Source organism: Canis lupus, chromosome 18 (assembly GCF_003254725.2).
Source record: "Canis lupus dingo isolate Sandy chromosome 18, ASM325472v2, whole genome shotgun sequence".
Taxonomy (NCBI): domain Eukaryota; kingdom Metazoa; phylum Chordata; class Mammalia; order Carnivora; family Canidae; genus Canis; species Canis lupus.
The window spans coordinates 25,790,130-25,815,875 of record NC_064260.1 but is presented as its reverse complement, the minus strand read 5'-3'; the positions used below and the strand labels follow the sequence as shown (position 1 = coordinate 25,815,875).

Below are 25,746 nucleotides of genomic sequence, written 5' to 3'. Positions count from 1 at the left end.
AGGTATATAGGTGTGTTGGGGGTTCTTATTTAATTTTAACTTGTTTAATTTTAAAATTATTACTTCAAGCTTAATAATCTAAAGCACAGGAGCAAATTCAGTCAGAGGTTATGAAACTTCTTTTAGCCTTTTTTGAACTAAATCTTAAAGAATCCAATGTATGAAAATGAAGGAGTGCCTTGACTGGCCTTGAGTCCCACCAGCTTGACCTCTCCTTTCTCCTACTGTAATGCCAGAGACACCTCACTGTGGTACCTAAGACTCTACAAAACACTTTTTGAAACCCACTGAATAGGTCCTTTTACTTCTGTGATTCATATTTTCTCCTACTCTTTTCCTTAAATGTCTTTTAAGGATAGAATGTCTTCACTGAACAGTGAGATGATGCTGAATTTTAATTTAGACATTCAGTTCTGAGGGATCTGTATATAGAGTATTGGTTGGAGAGTCTAAATTAATCCTCGAGTTCATTATCCCCTTTTTTTCCTCCTTACTTCACCACCAAAAATAACCAGTAAAAATATATGCCCACTTAGAAACATAATGCAAACTTGGAGTTATCACAGTACTCAGTCCCTAAGCAAGTCAGGGAGGTGCTAATTAGTTTCTCAGTCACATTACAGAAGAGCTATCTTCCTCCTTTACATTCTTGTTTTTCTTGCTAAGTGTATCATCCTAGCATCTGATCTTTACCTCCATGAAGATAAGCTTAAAACCATAAAATAAATAGGAAATACAACTTACTTAACATTATTATGGGATTTCACTTTGAAATTTATTCTCTTGAACATAGGTTAGTTTAATAACATTTCTGTTTTACTGATCTAAGTTGGATGCGGTGTTGTCATTGTTTATTTAAAAAAAAAAAAAAACTGCTTAGAATGTAATGCTCGTATCATAATAAGAAATCCCAGTTTACATGACTGCTACATCACAGCAAAGCTGAGTGATTCCCACATATGCTTCCTTGGCAGTTTTACCCCAAAGTAGCCATGGGATATACTTATAATATCATGCTTTGTTGAACATCCTTCACTAAAAGTTTTTAAAGTAGAATCTGTGGATACCTGGAGGGGTCTGCAAAGTCCTTTTGAGGAGTGCCAAGTCCAAACTATTTTTATGATAATACTAAGAATATATGACATTTTCACTATGTCGAATTTGCACTGATGATACAAAAGTAATGGTGGATAAAACTGCTGGAGCCTGAGCATAACTCAGGTCATTGTCACCAAACTATACAAATAATCATGGTATTCTTCACCACCGTGCACTTCCAGTTTAAAAAAAAAAAAAAAAAAACTGGTTTCATTTAAGAATGTTCCTCAAAGCAGTAAACATTATTAGTTTCATTAAAACTCAGTATTTTAGCTCCTGTCTCTTTGATAGTTTGAAGAAGTGGAAACATGCATAAAGCCCTCCTGCTACAAGCCAGGCTATGGTGGTTGTCAAGGCAAAACACTTGTGTGATTGTTTAAGCTGTAGCTGAACTACCTATTTTTATCATGGACCATTTTTGTTTAGTAGAACAACTAGCAGACAAACTGTAGTTATTCAGGCTTGAGTTTTTAGTAGACATTTTCTCATGAATGAGTGAAGTGAGTGTCACTGCAAGGAAAACAATGGATAGAATTTGTTACTTATGAAAGTTGAGTTTTCAAGAAATTTAGAATTTTGGAAAAAGCTGTATCTGCCACTTTAATCCTGACCTCTTTCTATTACTTAGTCTTTTCTGATGAGATCAGTGGTGATATTCATGGGTATGATTTTTAAAAATTATATAATGAAATGTATCAACAGGAATGTCAGCCTGCATTACTCAGTGGGTCAGTATTTTCCACATGACCAATGCTTGATGTTACAGAATCATGTAGGATTAAAAGACCAGTAGTGCAAGCCAGACCAGCAGATCTATTTTATTCTATTTTTTTAAGATTTTATTTATTCATCCATGAGAGACACAGAGAGAGAGAGAGACAGATAGAGACACAGGCAGAGGGAGAAGCAGGCTCCTCACAGGGAGCCCGAGGCGGGACTTGATCCCAGGACCCTGGGGTCACGCCCTGAGCCAAGGACAGACGAGCCCCCAGGTGTCCCAGACCAGTAGATTTAAATGTAACCAAATATGAGAACTTTGTTGATACGACTTCAGATCCCACACTTCAGATCCCACACTGCAACGGACATTTAGGAGATCAGCACTTGTTAAGTTTTGGTATTAAATAGCACAGAGTATCCACAATTATTTGGAAAGGCTGGAAAAGACTCGTGCCCTTTTCTAACAACATATTCTTGTGAGGCCAGTTTTCTTCGTATAATTCTATAAAACAACATATTGTAACAGACTGAATGCAGGAGCAGACAGGAGAATCACCTCTCTTCAGATAAGCCGAACATTAAAGAGATTTGGAAAACCGTGCCACTCTTCTTGATAATTTTTTGTATTGGAAAATAGAGTTTATTTTTTGTGAAATAATATTTATGTTAACGCATCACAGGTTTGTAGTTTTAAATGAATTAACCAATAGTTTAATTTTCTGAGTTTTAATTTAATTTTTTTTTAATTTATTTATGATAGTCACAGAGAGAGAGAGAGAGAGAGAGAGAGAGAGGCAGAGACATAGGCAGAGGGAGAAGCAGGCTCCATGCACCAGGAGCCCGATGTGGGATTCGATCCCGGGTTTCCAGGATCGCGCCCTGGGCCAAAGGCAGGCGCTAAACCGCTGTGCCACCCAGGGATCCCTAAGTTTTAATTTTAGTGTGATAAATGCCATAGCTGTAACAGAAAGTTCTGTGAGGTCCTCAATAATTTTTGATAGTGATAAGAGAACGACTGTCAGAAAAGGAAGCTCTGTAAAATTCTTGAGGCTTCTTGGAAGGACAGGAGTCTAACAAGGACTGATAGCTCTGCTGCGGTAGCTCCAGTACAACCCAAGGTCAGGGGTCACAGCTTCCTGCAGCCCGCGCGGCGGGACAGCAAGTCCCAGATACTGCACAGACGCGAGCTGGTGCTCGGGAGGCAGGGCCGTGGAATCTGGTTAAACTCTAGTTCACAGGCCACGTCATGGTTCTATTCTGTAGAATGTTTTTTCCCTTCAGGTTCTATTTTTAGGAAGTTAGCCACTCTGGAAATACTAAATATTTTTTTAAAGCAAGTCTGTGATTCATGATAAAATAGCAATCAAATGAACAGAGGGCCACCCAGTGGGAAAGTTGTTTCACTCCCCAGACTTCGGGCTGTCCCTGCCAACTACCTGGGTGCCCGGCGCCCATGGGGGTGACCTGGTCCCTTAAGGAGGTGGCTGCCCTGAGTGTAACGACAGGTGCTCCTTCACACGGAAAGGCTGAGATGGGTACGTGGGCTTGGCCCTCGTGACCTTGCTGTACCGATTCGGTACCTTAATAAGATTGTGGAGGTCACCTTGCTTCAAAATAGAAACAGCGGGAGGGAATGGACTCCTCGTGCCTTTGGCTGTTCCCTCCAAGTGTTTAGCCTCTTCCACGCCCCTGTTTATAACATGGCCGATTTTACACTTTCCTGTGTTTTCCATGTGGCTGCCACCCTGTGTCTTCTGTGAACTGTCTCTGCCCCCTTTTCCCGGCCTGCCATGGCAGTGGCCTGCTGTGCTGCGCACACTAAAGGACCAAATCGAAGAGAACACCGGCCACACCTTCAATTCCTTGCTCTGCAATCTTTACCGAGATGAGAAGGACAGCGTTGACTGGCATAGCGACGATGAACCTTCGCTGGGGAGATGTCCCGTCATTGCTTCACTGAGTTTTGGTGCCACACGTGCTTTTGAGATGAGAAGGAAGCCCCCACCAGTGAGTATTCTCTGTTTGTTTGTTTGTTTGTTTTTAATCTTTTTCATACCTTCTGATATTTTGTGAAAAAAGTAGAGCTCTTAAAAGCTCACGTTTTCAGATGTAGGAAATAGGAGTATGTTTTTTGTTGAAACGTTTTCAGCTGGTTGCCTCTCCGCTGGTTAACTCTGGACTCCCAAAGCAGCCATTCATTCATTCATTCATTCACTTACCCGACAGAGATTGCTTACCGTGCACCAGCACCGGGGGCCGTTCCCATTGGGTGGAAAGGACAGCCGTAATCCCGGTCCTCGGGAGACCCAGGATAGACAGATAGTGCTAATTATTGAAATATTGGAACCACGATGAGTGCTGTGAAGGAGGGCTTATAAAGGGAAGGCTCGAGCTAGTAGATGTGAGGTGGGAAGGATGCCCCTGAAGAAGACTTTAGTGTAAGTAAGGCTTCCCCGCAGCTGTGTTGCTGCCTCCCTGTGAGCGAACATTGTGAGCATCCTCACTCCCTTCTCAGCCATCTTCTGAGGCAGAGGTGAACCTGCAGTGCTTTCAGAAACAGGTATATATTCAAGCCAGATCACCAGAGGTGGTGGTCTGTCCAGGCTAGAGAAGCTGTCACTAAACTACATAATAACTTTAGTTTTCCATCCCAGCTTTTGCCTGTATTTCATGACATTTGAGGGACACGAAGACTGTTGATTTTCTCAAATCAAGGAAGTATAAGACCGTAGGACTAAGGGTAGTAGGAACTCAAAAGAGCAAACCTCTACCAGATTATCTTATTATCTTTGTGTCTTTCTCTAACCAAGGTTCTCAGCCATTTAGCTTATAACATTAAAGCAGACTCAGTCCGTGTGGAAAGGCTTATAAGGCTATGTTTAGAATATGACCTAATCCAGACCAAATAGTTAGTGTGTCAGTGCTCATGTCTGTTCTTCATCAGATATGCTTCTAAGAATATAGTTAATGGACTGGGCTCTTTCCCTGACATGGATTTCGGCTTCCAAGCATGGTATTTTGAAGCATATTGTGTTGTTTTGCATTTATGCCATGAAGCAGCTTTTGTTGGTATAATTCCCATTGATTAGGTTTTCTTTGCATTGTTTCTTTGGTCTGTGTTAGCAGGGGATTGTCATTTGCCAGTGACTTATTGAGTGAACTTGTTCCTGAGCACTTCAAAGAGACTTCACGGTTTCGCTGGTGATTATTAGCCTTCTCACATACCGGGAGTACCACTCGAGGAGCAGACAACCCAGCCTTTGCCATACTCTCTTCGGGTATGGTTATATTTTTTTACGCAGCCTTCTACTCAGTTAAAACCCAGTTAAAGAAATTATATGAATGGTTCAGCCTGCCCTTGGTAAGACTCCTGTTACGTGAATAGCAGAGGAACACCACGTGTCTCATTTTTAAGTTCAGATCCTCTTTTCAAGCCGAGAGTAAGAAACACCAACCTTTTGTCAGGCATGGTCATGGGAGCTGGGGCTGTAGCAATGACTGAGTAAGATGAAGTGATGTTTTCCCTCCTGGAGCTTATGAGCTAGCACATGCTAGTGTTGTGCCTTCCTACGAGAGTTTTCCTTCCAGCTCCAGCACATAAGCTGTGGGAGATCCACTATAATGTTTGGTACAATCCCAGCCTCTTGTTCTTTTCGGTTACTTTCTTTGTTGCCAGGTATTTAAGTGTCCAATTACTGTTTCTTTACACACATACATTCACCACCACCCCCTTTTACAAACATTTTTGGCCTATTTATAGATTTGAAGCCTAAGGATTCCCAAAGCGTGCTGTCTGGATAATTAGTTTTACTGTAGAAGCAGTTTCCAGCCATTAAGCATCAGCAGTGTTCTGGTGCCCAGAATACCCCTATTCCATTTCTCCCCCAGACAGCGGAAGGTCTTCATTTTCTCGTATAAAAACATTATTCGTGGCAACCAAGAGCTATTTCTTGGTAATATACCTGACTTATGTTCTAGGTTAATGAGTAGATGGATAATACAGCTACCACGCAGCCTTGAAGGGAACCATTTGGAATAAAATCTCAGTTTAAGAGGGAGACAGCCCATACTGAAGCTGTATCTTCTCAAGGCTTACAGTTTATTTTGATGAGTATAGTGAAAATATAGGCCATGAAATACTAAAAATGTGGTAACATCCCTCTCATTATTTGCCAGTAGCAAAGGAATCTACACTATACCTATGATGGCCGATATAATAAAAATACAGACCTCATAAGAAAATTCATCTGGGCTCTTGAAACTGAGTCGGCTGAGGCAACAGATTTGGGAAAAAACATAAAGGTGTCAGTGTCCTACCCCAGGCTGTTGACTCTAATATGTCATGGCTTCCTGTGTAATCTGAATTCCAATTGAGTTTATTGTAATTGTACATCCCTTCAACTCTGACGTTTGTTCAAGATGGGAAAATTGAAGGAGAATGTATTGGAAATTATCATCATGCGTTAGTGAATATGTTTAAAAGTGGCTTTTTACTCCCAGAACCTGTAAGTTCCGTTCTTGGGTAAATAAGACCCAAGTTTAAACTTCAGAAAGGACTCACTCAGGTTTCTTTAACTGACGCCAAACCTTAGGGCTTCATAAATCAAGCTAGACTGGAAGTACAGAAGCCTTTCTTTGAGCTGACAGCCTTAGAAATGCATGTTCGAGTACATCATCTTTATCTCATCATAATGATCCCTTTTCTGAAGGATTGAAAGGAAGTGGTTATTGTGAATCTTCTTGCTAAACTCCGGTGAGGGCTCTGAGAGCATGACTCATGATTCATACAACTCAGGGTAAAAGCATAAATTAAAAAGTATAAATTACGTTAGCGTTCTGTGCAGAATTTGTAGGAGTCTGATTTTCTGTCAGGAAACTTAGGAACCCAACTTAGTAGGCCACTATAGGCTGTAATTTTCACGTCTGTCAACGAGACATTCAGAGTATGTTAGAGGTTGTGGGAGGGAATCTCTTTCAAAATCCAGTTCGTTTTAACCTATCGGAAGAGAAGCTAAATACCTGTTTGACTTGAGTCAAAGTTTCTCATCTGAAAGTGACACAGAAGAATCATGAGATTTTGTGTACTTTATTCAAGTATGCAGTTTTGAGACAGGAAAAGCATCCATTTGGGGCCATTTTGCTGTCGTTGTTGTTACATGCCATCCCCTCCACCCCTGTGGCAGCTGTCTGTCATGCTGTCTCGCACCTTCGGCAGGTCTCCGTAGCTGCTGATCATCTGAAGGCTGCCCCAGTTCTACTCTCTACATGGCCTTCCTCACAGTCGCCCTGTGCTGAGAGGGCTCGGAGCTCTTTGTTTCCTAAGTACTGATCCATGTACTTGGCCCAGCCAGCCTCATGTAGGCATCATCCCTAGGATAAATGTTTTGTTCCTCCAAGATGCTGATTCTTCTTCACTGTCCTCTATTCCAAGCCAGTCAACTCCTGCTCATTCATTTTGATTTTAGAGTAAATTACCATTTCCTTTATTTTTTTAAAAAGATTTTATTTAGTTATTCATGAGAGACGCATAGAGAGAGAGGCAGAGACAGAAGCACGAGAGAGGCAGAGACAGAAGCTCCCTGCAGGGAGCCCCATGCAGGACTCGATCACGGGACCCTAGGATCATGCCCTGAACCAAAGGCATGCGCCAAACTACTGAGCCACCCAGGTGTCCCACCATTTCCTTTAATGATAACAAGGTACTTGATGGTGAAGTAAACTTGCCTGATCTTGCCGTTCCGTTCACCCATCTCTTCTTTTGTTAATTCAGTTAAAGACAGTGTGAATAGCACCATATCCACCTTCTGGCCAATGTCAGGATATACTATCTCAAGACAAAAGTAAAGCTTACCAAATATACTTTAGTGGACACTCTTTTAGAAACCAAGAACCTTTTTTTATTCTATCAAGCTGGGCTCATTAAAGTTTGTCTATACTCGTTGTCCCAGACCCAGTTGTACTTTCCAAAATGCATCGTGTCTCTGCTGTAAAGATTAGTCTGGTTCTTTTCCCAGCTAGCTTTAATTCTATCCTGAAAAACAAGCTGGAAAAGGAACTACAAAAGCCATTTGGCAGGCTGCTATTTCTCTGTCGGTTACCATGGAAACAGTGATGGCTGAGTTGGGGGGATATTAGATAATAGCAGGAAGTTTGTGATGTGCTGGAGGTTTAGATGCCAGAAGCCTTATTCTTCTAGCACATCACCCATGGATAAGCTCTGCCCTTCATCAGCTGAATCCTGAAAATGTGAAGGGCTTCTGTCCACCCAGGGTGATTGAGTTGAGGCAAGTTCAACATTTCTCAAGCCCCTTCTTTCTCTAGCACCTTCTGATGAATGCAGACCCTGTCTATAGCACCAGAAGAGATGGTTGTAAAACCACTTCCAATGGTGGAGGCCGTGTGAGCTTCCCGTGGATTAGAGTTCCTAGTACCTATCTTGCTCGTTGGTTTTTTGCCCACTAAGGGGAGAGTGGAGTGTGAGCAGCTCACTTTGATCATCAATACTCCTATTTTTCCAGGACTTCAGAAGAAGTGAGGATATTAGAATCCAAAATACTGTAACACTGACTAGATTTAAGAGCTAGATAAACTGCACGGTGCAGTATTTCATGGAGCTGGCACCCCTCTGCTGCCGAGCCTGTCATCCGTATTTCTTAATCAGCCCCTCTACAGTTCAGAGCGTCTGTTCTGAGAAGTTATGAGAAATACTGGAAAGAAATTGTTGGTAGCTATGGTCTTTTTAATACAACCCCAAATGAAATCTAGAAGATCACTTTTTTATTTTGTTTCTGTCAAAAGCACCTATCCATCTCATTTATACTTTCTTCTTTTTTGTAAATGGGGTGATAACTGATGGCTATGTTATGGGAGCAAAGTTGTTGGAATAATCAGTGAATTTTTAAGCTGTTAAAAATGGTAGATGCCACAGTGACTTCTCAGATGTGGAAATCGGAAAAGGAAATGAATAGCCGTGAAAACCAAAATCCCAAGATTGCCTTGGCTGTGAAATGGGATTTGTTAAGGGAGTAGAAGGGAGACTTCGGGAAGAAGGTGAAGTGACCTGTGCATCAAGAATGTGGACTGAGTTTTTGAGCTCATAGCTCTAGAGTCGTTTAATGGTTTGGTTTGAGTGAGTGAGTGGATGGGTGGACAAATGAAAATGTACGTTTGAGCTGATAAAGCTGAGTAGTTCTGGTAGGACTTGAATTATCTTCAGACTCAAAGTCCTGTAGGAATTGGAATCATCATTTGCTGCCTTGGGGCCTTGTCTCAGCTGGAATCCGTGCCCTGACTGCCACTGGAAGAATTAATTTTTGCCAAGGATCACCCAGCTTTATAGTGCTGCTGACAGTCCTTGTTGGAAGAACAACCTTTTCCAAAGTGATTCATCAGATTTGCATGTGCCATGGTTAGGAAGGAGGTCTGCTTCCAAACTTGGCTTTTTAAAATCGTGTCCCAATGGTAGAGTTTTTTTTCTCCCCTTGCCATACTCTTAAAAAGTATTCCTGAGCCTTCTGGTGATGTTCTCCTCTTTCCTAAGTGCTGTTTTCATGGTAGATGACTGCTTGCCTAGGGCGGAAGAGGGCTTAGTGAGGCTGAGGAAGGAGAAGGAAGCTCCACGCCAGAGCAGAGTGAGCAGGCGAGGAGTGGAGCAGGTGAAGAGATGGGGAGAGTGGGTGGGGGCCAGGCCGTGGAGAGGCTCCTGAGCCTCAGGAAGAGCAGATTTGAGATACATGAGGAACCACTGAAATGTGTGAAGCAGGAGAGTGACGTGATCTGATGGATAATCTTACCGTCTTACAGAGTCAGTTGCTGCTGTGTGGAGCCCGGACTAGAAAGGAGCAAGAGTGGAAGCCAGGAGACCAATTAAGAGCTTGTTAGTCCTCGTGCCTACCTGGCACCAAGGCAGAGAAGGCGGAGATGAGCAGGTGCAGGGACATGAGCTCAGAGGAGCAGGGATTTCTAGAAGAGGCATGGGAATAATGGTCTGAAAGTGTTCGTGTGCTGCAGCTCCCGGCTGTCTGGAGGTGAAAGATACAGTCACTTTCCACATGAGAGGCTTCAGGGATTCAGGATCCTGGAGATAGCAAAGTTTCCGTTAGGACACGCAGGACAGGGGAACCTTCAGAGCACTTGAAGTTGGGGGCTTAGGAGTGTTTGCTCATCGCTGACTGGGAATTCCGGGGCACACAGTGGAGGGGTACAGGAGGGAGAGAGTGGGGGAATTGTGTGTGATCAGCTCACGGGCAAGAACGGTTGGGGAATGAGTTATGTGGTTTTAATGGATGACTGGAGAACCCTGCACTTTGGCTGGGGCCTGGGGTCAGCGGGATGTCAGACGTGGTGGAATTTGTTCTTGTTTGCCTGCCCTTAGACGAAGGAGAGCATTTGTTTCTGGCGCTACAGTGTTGGCTGGGAGCTCTTTCCAGATAGCAGTTCCTTTAAGTTACATTTCTTGGAAATATCCTACCAAGAATGGAATCATCATTACATCGAGTCTTCTGGTTGCAAATGCACATTCAGTGTTGCTAGATGACTGTAATGAGGGTAAAGCCATGTTTATTTTTGCTGAAGCTCACTAACTCCTTGCTCCCCTGCTGCCCCCAATACCATGCTGACAACAAGTCTGAACAACAGACACTGCCAGCAGTATTTCCCTCCATTTGCCTTTCCATGTGTTTCCATCCAGAAGGACAGGCAGTTCTGCTAGTCTGGTCCCCCGTGCTAAGGTTTTAACAGAGCCTTTGTTGTGAGGAACAACTGCCCAGACCTCCCAAGCAAGACCTGGGTGAGGTCCTGCCTTACTGAACTATTGAGATCACTGAGCATCGCTGGGATATGATGCTTGATCGCCCGTACCAGTCCTTCACGCCTATAGTATTCTCATTCACCTCATCAGAACCTTCACACCAAATCAGTGCCAAAAATCAGGAAAGAGTTGGATAAAAACCCAAGGATTTGTATGTGGCAAGTGAGCTTAAACTTGTTTGAACAGATAACCTCAGTGATTTCAAATCTATTATTTTTCCAGCCAGCCTTTTACTTTAGCAGATCTCGTTTCAGAAACAGCTACTTCTTTTTTTAAAGTAATGTATTTCAGATCAATATTGAGGATGCCATCACTTAGAGTGTGGTTCGAGTCAGCAGAATAACTAGAAATGACATTGTCAGGTCCTAGCTTTATTCTCTTTCCATAATTTCCATGACTAATATATTTTGTTTATGTCAGATTTAAAAAGTATGTTACCACTATGAAGATTAAGTCTGGCTGTGTTCCCGTATCAACGCTCTATAATGTAGGAACAACTTTGCAGTTGAAATATAGCTGCAAGCTTAGATGATCCTTGAAGCAGTCTAGAAGCCAGCTGGGATCTCAAGGGCAAGAGAAAACGCCATTATTTAATTGGAAAAACAAGCTGAAAAGAAATCTTTGAAAAAGTGGGGAGGGAAGCGTGCCCAGGTGGCTCAGTCAGTTAAGTGTCCAACTCTTGATTTCGGCTCAGGTGATGCTCTCAGGGTTGTGGGATCCAGCCCCATGTCCAGCAGCCTGGAGTTGGGCTCTGCGCTCAGTGGGGAGTCTGCTAAAGACTGTCTCCCTGTGCTTCTCCCCCAAAAGCCCCCCCACACGTGCACGTGTACTCTTTGTCTCTCTTTCAAATAATAAATCTTTTTTTAAAAAAGGCAGAGAGGGAGACAGCATTGGCATAGTCCTAAGTTGGGAGGCAGGGCAAGTAAAGGGACAGCTGGCCCTCAGCAGGTTGCATAATTGTAGCACAGGCTGACGTTCGGTTTCAATAATCATTTCAGTCTGCAGAAAGCCTTGATCGTGCTTGTCAGGCAGCTCCATCATGTATCGGTGCTTGGACCAGAGAGCTCGGGAAATTCCTTTCTACCTCTTACCATCTTGAGGAAACCCTTTCCTTGATTCTGCAGACATTCTTACTAACATCTGGGGTGGCTTTTTGTTTCTTTGCTTTTGAAGCACAAATTCTGGAATAAGTTTTCTATGTCTGCAGTTTGCCTTTCCTTACAACGGAACTCACTCTTGAGCACCTGCTCTGTAGATCCATCTCCGTCATTTTACTAACACAGAGGTACCATTGTCCTAAAGAGCCTTTTCTTGATCATCATTTTGTCTTCCTTGTATATTGGTCTCCGTATCCATCACCTCTCTGCTTGAAACTCAACCATCTCTTAGCTGCCTTTTCCTTTTCCTATTGGCTGGAATACTGTTGTTTTAGCTACTCTCACTCTTTTCTCATTGCTATTTCCCTACCTCCTTTAAGGGTTTTTCCTTTCCATTCAACCCCTCTGATACAGACATTCAAAATTATCTTTGATTCTGTCTGTTATCTTTGTTTCCGCTAGTTTTTAGGAGATTATCAACCGGCTATAGATTGTAAATGCCGTATGGGCAAGGTCCATTTCCCTCTTACCACGTCCCCATTATTTAGCACTATGCGTGGGTATATATGTATTTTGGTTGAATAAATTAATAAACATGATTTCATTTGTTCTTATGGCTTCAACGGTTCCTTCTTAAGGTGGAGTGACTTCCTCAGTCTCTTATCTCCAGTCTTGACTTTTATCTCAAGTTCAGGTCATAACTTTTACGTGTTCAGAGAACATTTCTAGTTATTTATTTATTGGGAGGGGGGGCATTTCCACTTTAAATAGCATATGTGGCTTCTGAACTGAAATTATAAAATCAGATGTATTATTGTTCTCTCAGAAAACTCCACAGTTCTACCTGTTGGTAAGTCCATTTATGCTCATGATATCACTGTTCTCTTGGTCAGGTTCACATAGAAATTATCTTCATTTTTAAAAAAATTTATTTATTTATTTATTTCAGTGGGGGGGAAGGAGACAGAGAGGTGGGGAGAGAGAATCCCAAGCAGACTTCCCGCTGAGCACAGAACCCCATGGGGGGGTGCTCGATCTTACAACCCCGAGATCACAGTCCCAGCTCACATGAAGAGTCAGAACAGGTTGCTCTCTCTCTATCTCCTCTGTCCCTCAAATACTAATTCAGCACCTACTTACTATATGTCAGGTACTATGCTCAGCTCTGAAGATAGAGCAATGGACATGGCCTACCGTCGTGGGGGTCTTAGGAGCTAGACAGTAATCAAATGAACAGAGAAATAATTACAACTTGTAGTTAGAACTCTGAGTTTGGATTTTATTCCAAATTCAGTAGGAGTAAATGAGATTATGACATGATCTGGTTATATTTTGAAAAGATCACTCGGGCTGCTCTGTGAAGAATGGTTTGAGGAAAGACAAGAGCAGGAGAATAAATAGGATGGGAGACTCGGTGGGAGACTCCTGGTTTGAACTAAGGTGGTAGCAATGAGGATGAAGAGAAGTGGATGAACTTGAGGTGTGTTTTGAGGGTGAGCCAATAGAAGTTGCCAACCATAGTTTAGATACGAGGGTAAGAATCAGTGGCTCCCAGGTCTCTGGCTTGAGCAGTTGGTGGGTAGAGGTGCTATTTACTCAGATGGAGATGGAGCAGGGATTTTTGCATTCGATTGTGGTCTTAAGGAAGATTTGTAGATGGAATCAAGAGTTCCTTCTGTCTGCTAAGTTGGAGATACTGGGACTTCCAGCAGGAAGCAGGCCATTGGCTATCTAGGTATGCAGTTCAGATAACAGGCCTGTGCTAGGAACATCATTTGGGAATTGTCAGAATGACAATGACAGGATACTGATGATGATGATAAATAGCAAATGTGTGGTGCTGCCTCTGCCTGGCCCTGTTGTGAGTGCTTTATATTCAGCCCTCCAATGACCCTGGGGAGTCCATACCGCTAATCGCCCTGCTGTACGGATGAGGCGGCTGAAGCTCACTGGTAAATCACTTGCGTAGCGTGTCTCAGATAACTGTTTGTTACACTGAGTTAGAACTAACGATGTAGGTAATGTGGGAAGCTACGGAACCGCACATCATCATTCAGAGCAAGAGAATAGCTAAAGAGAAGCAGAGAGCCAGGATTGGGCTCACTGTTTTCATCACTTTGTTTCCCAACTCAGAAGCCTTTATTTGTTCCAATTGGAACAAAAGATAAATGTCCACTCCTCACTCAGACTGTCAAATCTTTACATAATCTATGCCCAACCTGCTTTGGTGTCTTGCCTGTTACCTGTGTGATTACACCAATCCCTGAGATCACCTCTCTGCCCTCCCTTGCGCTCACTCTCCACCTTTCTCCACCTACCTGTTAACTTAAGTCTGCTCTAGGATTCAGGCTCTCTGTAGCCTTGAAGCCTTCCCTGATGCCTCCAGTGCAGAAACTAATCATAGTTACTGTGTGTCGGGTGCTTCCTGAGAGCTCAGGAAATGAGAAACAGGTAGCAGGCTCTTGCTTTGTTCTTTCTGCTCATTTTGTTTTGTTTTTATCAACATCTTCTTAGTGAAATGATGGAAATTTTTTAATAAATAGCTTATCTGGGAATGCCTGGGTGGCTCAGCAGTTGAGCATCTGCCTTTGACTCAGAGCATTACCCTGGGACCCCGGATGGAGTCCCACGTCAGGCTCCCTGCATGGAGCCTGCTTCTCCCTCTGCCTGTGTCTCTGCCTCTCTCTCTCTCTCTCTCTCTCTCTCTCTCTCTCTCTCTCTCTCTGTGTGTGTCTCTCATGAATAAATAAATAAAATCTTTTTTAAAAAATGGCTTCTCTACTTATCAGAGGATCAGAGATGACTTGAAAATTCAGATCTCTCACTGTAAACTGATATCACTAATTTGGAAGTATATTTTGCTTTGAATGACCTTTTCTGTTTGAGTTGGGTCACTGGCATTAAGAATATATACTTGAAATAGCAGATTTCCTGAACTTTCTATCAGGCACTACTGTCTGGAATGCAAAGCAGGATCAAAGAAGCCCAGCAGATTACAACGGGCCTTGCTTGGGAACTTCCAGGCCAGATAGGATGACAAGACGTGGGCACAGAAGGAGTCATGGGATGGGCCCATCATCAGCCCTGGTGGACAGCTCTTGTGGTGAATCTGCTCCTCAGACTTATTTTTACAGCTCAGCTTTTTTAAAGAAATCCAATTACTTGTCAAAATTTATGACTCAGGAGCTTTCACATAAAAATCCCATATATTAGCCTCCCTGGAAAACCCAGAGAATCAGACAACCCTGAAGGAACAGTGAGCCAGAGCCGTGGAGCAGCTCCGCCTGTGTGCAGGCCCCATGCTCTCTGGTTCTGCACGGTTTCCACTCCCCCACTGCATTGCATCCTGCCCACACTCCTCATTTGTGCCACTTGTTGGTGTCTGTGACCCTCAACAGTTCAGTCAGGGTGCCGTGTAATTAGGACAGAAAGTGTTGTGGGATTTCAGAAGGAATAGAGTGCACTTTGGAGAACACAGTATAATGGGAAGAATATAAGCTTTAGAGCTAGGCAGATCTAAGTCCAAATCCTAACCCTGCCTTCCTCCTGTGGCCTTCTGCCTTGGAGATGTGCTTTCCCTCCAGCTCCCTTTGCTTATGATAAAATGGAAAATATCACCTCCCTTACGGGGTTGTAATAAGCATTAGCAATGATGTATGTATAGTTCCTAACAAGCCTTGTCCCTGGGCAGCATACACTGGTTGATCCTGTCCAAAAAGTCTAGCAGGATGCCTTGGTTTAAGTATTTGGAAATTGTCACCAGAAAAAGCCTGGTGTTGGGGGAAGCCAAATTCCAGGTAGATTAAAAAGTTAAATCTAAAGAAGTGTAACTCTTTTTTTTTGTTGTTAACCAAAGGGCAGTTGTATATTTAACTTCCCCCAGGTTGAGAAAAGACTTTCTAAGCATAAAAACCATGAAGGAGAACCAAAGAAAGGTCAGAGTTGACTCCAAAAGTCTTTGAGCTACTCTATATTAAGTATCATCAACTCCGTTAAGGGACAAATACCAAATGAGAAAAATATTTTCAGAAAGTATGACAAAGGATAAACATCTCACTATCTGTGGTTACAGATCAATAAGAGAAATACTAACATCCTGTAGAACAATGGACAAGGAACATGAACAGAGAGTTGACAACAGAGTAAATGCAAACAGCAAATAGTCATGGGAAGAAATGTTGAACTGGGTTAATAATTAAAGAATTCTCTGTTTGAATAATGAATTGTCACTTTTCCCCTGAATTTTTTTTCGTCATTTTCAGTTGGTAATGTTTGGTATTGGTGATGTGACCAAAAGATAGGTACTGTAGTATTTTCCTGATGGAATTCTAAATTGCCACAACCTTCTTAAGCAGTTTGATGGTATAAATCAAACTGGTTTAAAGTTCGTATTCTTGGATCCAGTAGTTCCATTTTTGAGAGCATATCCTTAGAAAAATAATCAAAAATGTTTTGCCCAGGATCTACTTGCAGTAGCCTTTGTTTCTTTCTTGTCTTCTTTTTTTTTTTCCAGCAGTGCTGGTGTATTAAAATCTCCGTGTCCAACACTGTGTACCTCATTACTATATTCTTAGCATTAGCTCAGTGCCTGACAGACACAAGTGGTGAAAAAATATTTGTGAGTTTAAAGAAGGAAAGATATGTTCATATAAAGGAATATTCTATAACCCCATTTCTGAAATACTGTACATTTGAGATGAAGAAACCTGCTCACTCTCTAATGTTCCAAGTGTAAAGTGATTATGTAGAGAGGATGTTTCCTGTGCATGCACGGCGCTGATCCTGGATGATAGGATTGTATGTTCTTGGTGCTCTTGGCACTCAGTCATTCAGCAGCTATTGGTTGGTGCGTGCGGTAGGTGCAGAGCATGTTTCAGAGGACGGGACGACGCAGTCCTCTGTTCACGGGGTTTATCGGGGAGGGAGCAGGAAAGCAGACATCAAACCAGTCGTTTACATGTGTCTCCTACTTCAGTGAACGTGTGTTACTTTTGTAGTAGAGAGAAACACCGCTGCTGCGGATTTTCAAGCATCAGTTGTTGGTTGAAATTCCTAAGGCACCTTTTTAGGACAAGAAAGGAGCGAATATGTGAAAAAATCTACATATAGCTTATAAAATGTGAAATTACCTTTCCAATGAAAAGAAACATATTTAGGGGGGCAGCTCCGGTGGCGCAGCAGTTTAGCGCCGCCTGCAGCCCAGAGTGTGATCCTGGAGACCGGGGATTGAGTCCCACATCGGGCTCCTTGCATGGAGCCTGCTTCTCCCTCTGCCTGTGTCTCTGCCTCTCTCTCTGTGTCTCTCATGAATGAATAAATAAATAAAATCTTAAAAAAAAAAAAAGAAACATATTTAGGTTTCCTATCTGTTGGATGGTTAATAATGACAGAACGATAAATACAGCCAGACGTTTTCCCCTAAATACCATTTTTCTAAAGGAAACTGAATAGGTTTACATTGAGAGGCAGAAGTGGGCGTGCAGAACTTCGGGAAGCCCCAGCGCTCTTTGGGAATCATAATCGAGTGTTCAGATGAACCAGCTGTGCTCGGGGAGAGGGGGGAGAGTGTTGATCAGAATCCATATAAAAGCATGTTTTTTGCTTTTTTCATCTACTTGTAAAACTTTGTGTAGAAAACCAGAATGTCAGTGACAACGGAGCCCACCCTATAAGCCGATTGAGACCCTAAAAAGCCTCGGGATCACTGATCACTGGGTGGCGCAGCGGTTTGGCGCCTGCCTTTGGCCCAGGGCACGGTCCTGGATATCCGGGATCAAATCCCACGTCAGGCTCCCGGTGCATGGAGCCTGCTTCTCCCTCTGCCTGTGTCTCTGCCTCTCTCTCTCACTGTGTGCCTATCATAAATAAATAAAAGTTAAAAAAAAAAAAGTTTCTTTCAAAAAAAAAAAAAAAAAAGCCTCTTTTAAAAAAAAAAAAAGCGGGATCCCTGGGTAGCGCACCGGTTTAGCGCCTGCCTTTGGCCCAGGGCGCGATCCTGGAGACCCGGGATCGAATCCCACGTCAGGCTCCCGGTGCATGGAGCCTGCTTCTCCCTCTGCCTGTGTCTCTGCCTCTCTCTCTCTCTCTCTCTCTCTCTCTGTGACTATCATAAATAAATAAAAAAAATAATAAAAAATAAAAATAAAATTTAAAAAAAATTAAAAAAAAAAAAAGCTTTCTGCCCAACATGGGGCTTGAACTCAGCCCTGAGATCAAGAGTCACATGCTCTACTGACTGAGCCAGCCAGGCGCCCCTAAAAAGCCTCTTTTAACTGAGATCAGGAATGGAAAATTTTATCCTAAGCCATGGGTTTTTTTAGGGGTTTGTTTTGTTTTGTTTTGAAGAAAGACCTAAGTAAATGAAAAGGGCTACAGAGCCGTGTTTTGGTAACTTAAGCATGCTTAATGGCTGTGAACGCACTCCTCTAAACAGTCTGACCCTTGCTTCCAGCGTTGCTTATCCATTTATCAAGTTGAGCTTTAGGCACAGCCACATGAGCTCCACTGACCTTTTCTTTTTTTCTTTTTTTTTTATCTATTTCCTAAGTGGAAAAAGTGTGTGTGTGCCCTGCTTAAGTTAGAGGGTGGCTCAGGGGTCTGTTGGCACTCTGGCCTCAAGAGGAGGATGTATCTGTGAGCTGTGTTGCCTTAGTAGAATCCCTTGCCCTCTTTCCTATCTCCTTCTACAAATTAGGAATACGCTTTCGGAGCCAAGGGTGTTGGAAGGGACAGATAACAAGCAGCAAAGTAATGACCTCACCTCCTACAGTGGGTGCCCTGGGTCTCACTGTCCTTTGGGGACTGAGTAGCTCTATCCCTCGTGAAGGAGCTCCGTCTTCTGCTTTTAGGTAGAGCTAAAGTTTAAATGGAATGTAGTGTGTTTAACAGCAACCTGAGGCTTTCTCTCCTTTGAAAAATTCAGATCTTAGGAACATTAAGTGAAACATGGCTCTGTTGAACGTCACTTTCTGTCAGGGCCGATGCTTCCCACTTGCCACGTGGAACCCTCTCTCCCTTGCTGGCTCTGTGCCCGCCACATGTTTCCAGGTGGAAGTACAGTGCTCACTCCTTTTCCACTGGCCTTGGCGTCCCTTCCTCCTCAGTAGTGTTTCTACCGCTTGAAGAGATCTTTGTCTCAGGATTGGCTTTATGTGCGGTTCAGCGTCTTTCCTCTCTCCACTACGCCGCCCTGTCCCGTGTCTGCACTTAGAGTAGGTCATGCTGTGCGCTCCGAGCATGCGGCATGCGGAGGGCCACGGGAGGTCTGCTCCTCCCTGTGTTGAGCCGTGGTCAGTAACGGACTCTGCGGCCTAAATCCAGGAGCCTTGCGCCTCTGATCTCATGGATGATGCGCTCCCTTCTGGTATACTTTGTCCAGCAGGACATACATCTTCTCTGGTTGGAATCCTTTTTTTCAGAGAGCTGACTTTTGCTTCTCGGAGATGCAACTGGGCCACCCAGGGCCGGGTCACCTTCGCACTGCCCTCTGGCTGGCTGAGGGGTCAGAGGTTAGTTATTACTTGCTACTACAAAAGAAAAGGTGGCGACATAATTAAAGTCAATCACCAAGACCAAAAGTTATTTCAAACACTGCTTTTATCTTCTGCCTGTAGAAGTTAGGACTGTGCTCCACAAAGTCACTGCCAAGGGTCAGGACCTGGAACTTAAACTGTTTATGCAAGTTCATTATTGTTTTGATTTTGACTTTCCTAAAGGAAATCATTATAAATAGTTATGTTCTGAGAAGCACCCCTACAGTATAAACATAAACACAGTATTGCAGTGAAATCAATCCTACAGTAAGCCAAACGCAATCCCTTGCATCAGAAGTGAAGTAGGTGAATGGGTGGATCTGCCCAGAATGGACGTGGAAAACTCAGGAAACTTGGGTCTCAACTCTTGACTAGCTCTTCGGATGCACCCCTTTGTTGGCTGCGAAGCAGGAGGACCCCACCTTTGGGCTGTTTCCCAGGCCATGCGGGAAGCTCCACTAGAGTCCCGGACAGGAGTTGACTTTGAGCTCCCTGGAGGAGAGGGGCAATGTAAATGCAAGGCATTTGTATCTGAAGTGTTTGACCGCCAGTCCCGGTTTGCAGCAGTGTTCGGGTCAAGCCAGAGCTCCCTTATGTAAGAAAATCTTGCTGTTGACGCTTCTGGAAAGAAACAAGAATACATCTCCAAGACGCCAGAGGAGCTATAGGAAGAGTTGTAAACTGTTTTAACATAGGCATGATTAGTGAATTAGCATAAATTGTAAAAAGGCGATGAGAACTCATCACACCACGTCTTGTTTAAATCCCATTTTTTTCCACACTATGTCAAAACACAGAGCGCAGCATAAAACACACGTAAAGAGTTCTTGTGTAAGTGACTTAATTTCTTCACAGGCCAGAACGGGTTCTTGTTCATTTTAGATGCTGATGATGATAATATCTGGCACTTGTACTTAATATGTGCCAGTCTCCAAGTGACTTATGCAAATCGCATCAGTGGAGGCTTAAAACAGCCCGATGTGGCAGGTCGTGTCGTTGTCCCCATTTTACAGATGAGTAAACTAAGGTACAGAGTGGTGACACAACCTGCCTAAGGCCCAGCGGCTGCCGCGCACGGAGCCAGTAGGTGAACCCCTGCAGTCTAGCTGAGCAGCGGTTCACATCCCTTGACCATTGTCAGGTTCTGCTGCATCTTGATCACACAAGCAGAAAATGTAGTGCAATGAATGCTGTTTTCTAGGAAGAGAACGGAGACTACACATATGTGGAAAGAGTGAAGATACCCTTGGATCATGGGACCTTGTTAATCATGGAAGGAGCCACACAAGCCGACTGGCAGGTGAGAACATGCAAGGAATTTGGATTCACACGGAGGCGGTGCCCTGACGGCCACGAGTAGTACTTTCCCTAGTACATATGGTGAAAAGCAAGTTGCTTTTATCATGATCGAAAGGCAGGACAGTGGCACATTTTCAAGGAGTTTTGATTCTACAGAGCAAACATCCGCAGCAGTGGCGTCCAGTCGAGCTTTCTGTGACGGGGGAAGTATCTGCGTCTCCTAAGTCCCCGTGTAGTACCCACAGCTATTCTTGATCTCTTGACATGGGGCTAGTGTGCTAAAAGACTGAATTTTTAATTTAAGTTAAATTCGTTTCAATAGCTTCAGGTAGCCAGTGGCTAGCACAGCTTCACACCTTAGGCCTGCGTGTGTTAAAGCCAGGTCACCTGTAGGGTGTGCAAGTTCACGTAAACGCTTAGCACGGGAGTGCGAGCTCATGGCCGTCTTGGCTCTCAGCCGCTTATGTGCTTAGGAGATGTGGGAAGTGGCAGAAAGCTGCGAGGAAGATCCACGATTACAAGAGATACAGACCTCCCTGTGAAGGCGCTGGCTTATCGGAGTGATGGGCGGGCGGGGGGTGGGAGGGCACTTGACTTCAGAGAAGAAAACCTTTCTCCACGAAACTTCAGATCCTTTACTGATGCTCACAGGGGATGAAGGGGGGGTGAAATCAAAATCGTCCTGTCGTCATAAATGTGTTTATGTCAGCGTTATTTATATTTCTGTTCAGCACCGAGTCCCCAGAGAGTACCACTCTAGAGAACCGAGAATAAACCTGACTTTTCGGACGGTTTATCCAGACCCCGGAGGCACTGGTGGTGTGAGACCTTGAGAGAGCAGCCGTGCTGACACCGAGCACACCTCCCGCTGCGAAGAAACCTGCAGAGGCTGGTGCAGCTCATCTCTCGGGGTAGCTGTGGGGAAGACGGGGTGGGATTTGCTTCCCAGCTCAGAGTCCTGTTCAGAGACGGCCAGCGGCTCGCGTGCGTGCTCTCTTCACCGCTGGGACGCTGCTCCCCGATCGCATCTTGAAATCACATATTTTCTTTACACAAATTAAAAACTGCTGTGGCCGTGCTCACGGGTGATTTTGTCTGTGGACTGTTTCTTCCCGCCCTCCCTGCTTCGTTTGAGGCAATTGAGTGGGCCCCGCAACCAGGGTAAATGCGCACGTGTCTGCTCTTTGTGACTCCGTGAAGTAGGATATAAACAGGCATCGGCGACCGCAGCCCTCGGCAGGCAGACCGCTGCCCAGAACCAGAGGAGGCCTCACCGAGTCTCGTGAAGTCCACCTCAACGGCCCAGCATCTTGGCTTGCCACTTCCGTAATGGAAAGCTGCGTGTTCCGGGAGCACTTCATCTAACCGAGTCTCCCTCCTGGGACACGCTGGGTACAGGCCTCTGAACAAGGAGCAGAGGCTTCGTCCGGTAGCCCAGCCATCTGCAGGCAGCCACCGGGAAACTTGTAACACGAGAGAAGCCTGTCCCCTCGGAGAGAGAAGTAATGGAGTGATGTCATGAGAAATTTAGGCTGAAGAGCAGCAAATGTCCTGCTGGTGACAGCTGTCCCGCACAGATGAGTTTCCCCTGGAGAACGACTTGAGTCACTTAAGCCCAAGCCAGAGAGAAGCGGGAGCAGTCCCCTAGGGACACACTCAGTTACCCAATAGTCATTTTTCCTTTAGGTTCCGGGAGCCCTGTGACGAAAGCTGTCTTCTGACTCAGTGCCCTCTTAGACACAAGTTCCCGAGATCCCACAGTTAGTCCGTGATGTCACCGAGGTTCCCAAAACAGAACAGGGTGGCCGCCCTGTGTTGCATCATAAATCAGGTGTCGTCTTGACCTCTTGACCTAGGAGCGCTGCCCAGGATTGATTCCAAACCAAGGAAAACTCAAGAGAAAGAAAATGGAATTAAAGGGATGAAAACAGGGCAGGAGAGTTAGAGTTTCCCTGGCTGCCTGCTGGGAAAATGTGTAGAGGCTTCTTGCTTGTGATCCTGTTTGTGTTCCGGGCTGTAAGATGCACGGTCTCGGGGATGGTGGGACTTGCCACCAGCTGGCAGGCTCTTCCCCGGTGCTTGATGGGACTCTGGGCCAAGCAGGCCCTGCTCTCTGTCGGATTCTGGCTCCCTCCCACCCCCACCCTTTTCTGGTGATGTTTTGCGTGTGGATAGCTCCTTTCTCTAAGAAATGCTCAGCGCTTTATAAAATCTGAACATCACACCAAGCCTTTTAGGGAGGGAGATACAAATTACCATAAAAATAAAATAAAGCCTCTAATTCCTGGCTGTTTTCCTATTAAACAAAATCTGGCCAGGATGGTACAGCCAGCTTGGGTTGTGAGTCTGATGCATGACATCGGGAAATTCCTCTTCCGCCCCCGTAGACCACAGAACCCGCAGCTGGTCCCTGGTCCTACGGCGTCCCTCCTAACGTAGGGTCAGGGCCTCCCCTCGTGTCAGCTGCACATTTGATCTCTTCCCTCGTCGCTGCTGGGGCTGCCAGGGAGACAGATGCATGCTCCGTGCCCGCAGCCGGGCCACTGCCGGGGCATCTTCATCTGAGAGCAGCAACCGCAGCTTCTGTTTCTCGGCACCCGGTGGTAGGACTGCTTTTTTTTTTCTCTAACCACGAAGATGATATCCCTTTTGAAATGACAAGCAGATACTTGCTGTGGAGTTAAAGCACAGGGTTTAGGACTGGACAGGACTTTTCAGAACCTGGCCAAGGACGCTCCGTGACCGCACCAACCTGCCGCTGTGTTTTACTGGCCGTAAATCTTAGCCAGGAATTCAGGGCTGAGCTACTTTGCTGACAGCGCTTGTAAAACGGAGGAAGTAAATATAACAACGTACCATGAAGAAAAACCCCCTTAGTTGTTTGCTGCCCTTTTTTGATTTTTAGTAACCTGCCAGGCACTGTCCTGGAAACTTTCTATGTCATCCTTCATCCTCCCCACAGCCCTGCAGGAGAGGGATGCTCTTCCCATTGCAGAGACTGGCAGCTGAGTCCCCCAAGCAAGGTAGAGTGAGGTAATAGGCCTTGGAAGTAGCAGAACCAGAATTCAGACCACGGGTGAGCCCTTAAACTGTGTGCTTATTCCTCCGCCATGATGGATGTAGGCCCAATAGTTGCCGGGCATCCCTGAGAGCCTGGACCCCTGCGCTCGCTCCTGCGGAGCTGGCCGCCCTGCTCACCCTAAGCCCCTGCTGGAGCTCACCCTAGGCCCTGCTCACCCTAGGCCCTGCTCACCCTAGGCCCCTGCCAGGCCCCCGTGTTTGTCCTCTGCTTTCCCGTATTCGAGGGCAGGCCTCTGCATCTCCTCTCATCATTAGCATCTCCAACTGGCCCTTTAACTAAGGAAGCTCATTTTGGGGACCAGAACCCAGTTTTTGGCAAGTTGGATATATCTCATCCACCCTTCCTGTGACCCAGACCGTGTTTCCTGGTGGTATCCCAGCAAACTCCGGTGGGTGGTGGCCCCTTCCTCTTCATGCTTACCTGTGAGTACAACTGGGGGCCCCGAGGACGCGCAAAGTCAGCATCACGCTTCATAGTTCATGAGGGTACTGCTGCGGCGAGCAGGTGGCCCGAAGAAACGGGTCGGGTGGTGCCCTGGAAGCGCCTCGATGACAGGCAGGCCGCCTCAGAACAGCAGCTAGCGATCATGTATCCTCCACCGTGAAACCTGGTCCACTGACTTCGGTGGCATTTGGATCACAGCCCGTAACCCTGACGTTTCCCGAGTCTGCGGCCTCCTGGCCCCTGTGGCTGGCCCTGCTCAGTGCGTGGCTCTGTGCCCTGAATCGCCACGCAACAGGGTGCTGTGCTGAGTGGAGGCCCCGGGGGGCCTGTGGAGGAATCCCGCACGTGATGGGTCTCTGCCCCGCTGAGTCTGGCAGCTTTTACTTGGCTGCGGAATATCCAAGACCCACATTGCCTTTTCTGGTCATAAACACTTGGTAAGTGTTGAATCTGAAGTCTCGATTGCTTTATTTTTCTGAGCGATGGTTTTGAAAAAGCTGAATGTTTCCATAGCGATGCATTTTGTTGATTTGAATCTTTACTTAACACGAGTCAGCCCCGCGCTGCCCTCGGACGGGCCTGGGCTGTAGCCGTGCCCCTCTCCCCATCTCCTCTTTGGAAAGAACCCTCGCATGAGGCCTTAGGTGGCTGCTGGAGCCCAGCCTGGCACGCGGCGCCCCGTGTGAGGTCAGCAGGGAGATGACGCGGGCGTTCGTCCCTCAGAGTGGAGTGGGCTCCTCTCCAGCAGGCTTCGGCCCGTGCCCCTGTGCAGTGCCCTGCCAGCCTCCTCTTTGCTGTTCGGTCGGTGAGGGGCCGTGCGTCCGGGAGCAGTGTGGGGAGCAGGGGCACTTAGACGGGACGCTTGCAGCAGCATTCCTGGAAAGCCGTTTTTCTCAGTGCTGCGCACAGTGTGAGTGACCGCATCGTCGTTACAGAAGCGTCTGTGCCGTCACCCCAGCCCGTCACACTCCTGGACGCCTGGTCCCCTTTCTCCTGGGGCCTCCAGAAGCGTGGACGTGTTCAGGCAGGATCCTGGCCTCTCATCCCACCAGCTGTCCCTGTGGACGCAGATTACAGGTTTCTGAGCAGAAGCAAAGGTGAACGCCAGAAGGGGCTTCCCTGACCTGCGTTGGGCCTGGGGGCTCGGGGGCTCAGGCATCTGGCTCGTCCCATGGTCGCACGGGTCACGGGCTGGCGCTCCGCTCAGAGTCGGCCTCGGTTTCTCCCTCCGCCCCTGCTCCTACTCCTGGGGCTGCAGGGGCTGCATTCTTGGTCCTCCCACGGGAGCAGCAGAGACCCCAGGAGCGGCCTGCGGGGCAGCACACGTGGTGGCCGGGACGCCCCTGCGCAGGCCGGCGGAAGCCGTGCGCCCCGGGCACTGTAGGGCCGGCTGCCCCGTCCCGGGCCGTGGTGACCCATCTGTCCCTGTGCCGCCAGCCCCCATCCTGTGCCCGCCTGTGCTTGGAGAACGGCACAGGTGGGGCCCTCCAGGAGGGGAGTGCGCACCCCCCAAGAACACGCCTCCCTGCCAGAGGAACGTGGGAGGGGTGGATAGGGACGCCGCGGCGGGGGGGGGGGGGGGGGGGGGGGGCGCTTCCCCCTCTGGCCCCGGGATGCCCAGGCAGGCCCCCGAGAATGCCTTCCGTGCCCTCGCCCTCCCTGGGG

The 25,746-nt window shown here is 46.1% G+C and overlaps 1 protein-coding gene and 1 long non-coding RNA gene across 8 annotated transcripts in view; one reads left to right on the top strand and one right to left on the bottom strand.

Annotated features, from left to right (window-relative positions):
- ALKBH3 (alkB homolog 3, alpha-ketoglutarate dependent dioxygenase) overlaps positions 1–21,644 on the top strand; it is a 34,936-nt gene extending 13,292 nt beyond the window's left edge. For 2 of the 7 annotated variants that reach the window (XM_025452530.3, XM_025452531.3), the window contains exons 8-11: positions 3,616–3,825; positions 19,143–19,232; positions 20,458–20,556; positions 21,287–21,644. In XM_025452530.3, coding sequence (XP_025308315.1) covers positions 3,616–3,825; positions 19,143–19,232; positions 20,458–20,556; positions 21,287–21,388 — 501 coding nt within the window. In that variant the 3' untranslated portion in view covers positions 21,389–21,644. Of the gene's footprint in view, positions 1–3,615; positions 3,826–4,941; positions 5,097–14,671; positions 15,948–19,142; positions 19,233–20,457; positions 20,557–21,286 lie in introns of those variants that run through there. The other 5 variants (XM_025452532.3, XM_025452533.3, XR_003139310.3 and 2 more) reach the window with 4 other exon arrangements.
- LOC118351345 (uncharacterized) lies at positions 15,680–19,149 on the bottom strand. Its single transcript, XR_004806654.2, has 2 exons — positions 18,485–19,149; positions 15,680–16,785 (listed from the first exon to the last, which is right to left on the bottom strand). It is a non-coding gene; the product is annotated as an uncharacterized LOC118351345 (long non-coding RNA).
- Positions 21,645–25,746: the final 4,102 nt, after the last annotated feature.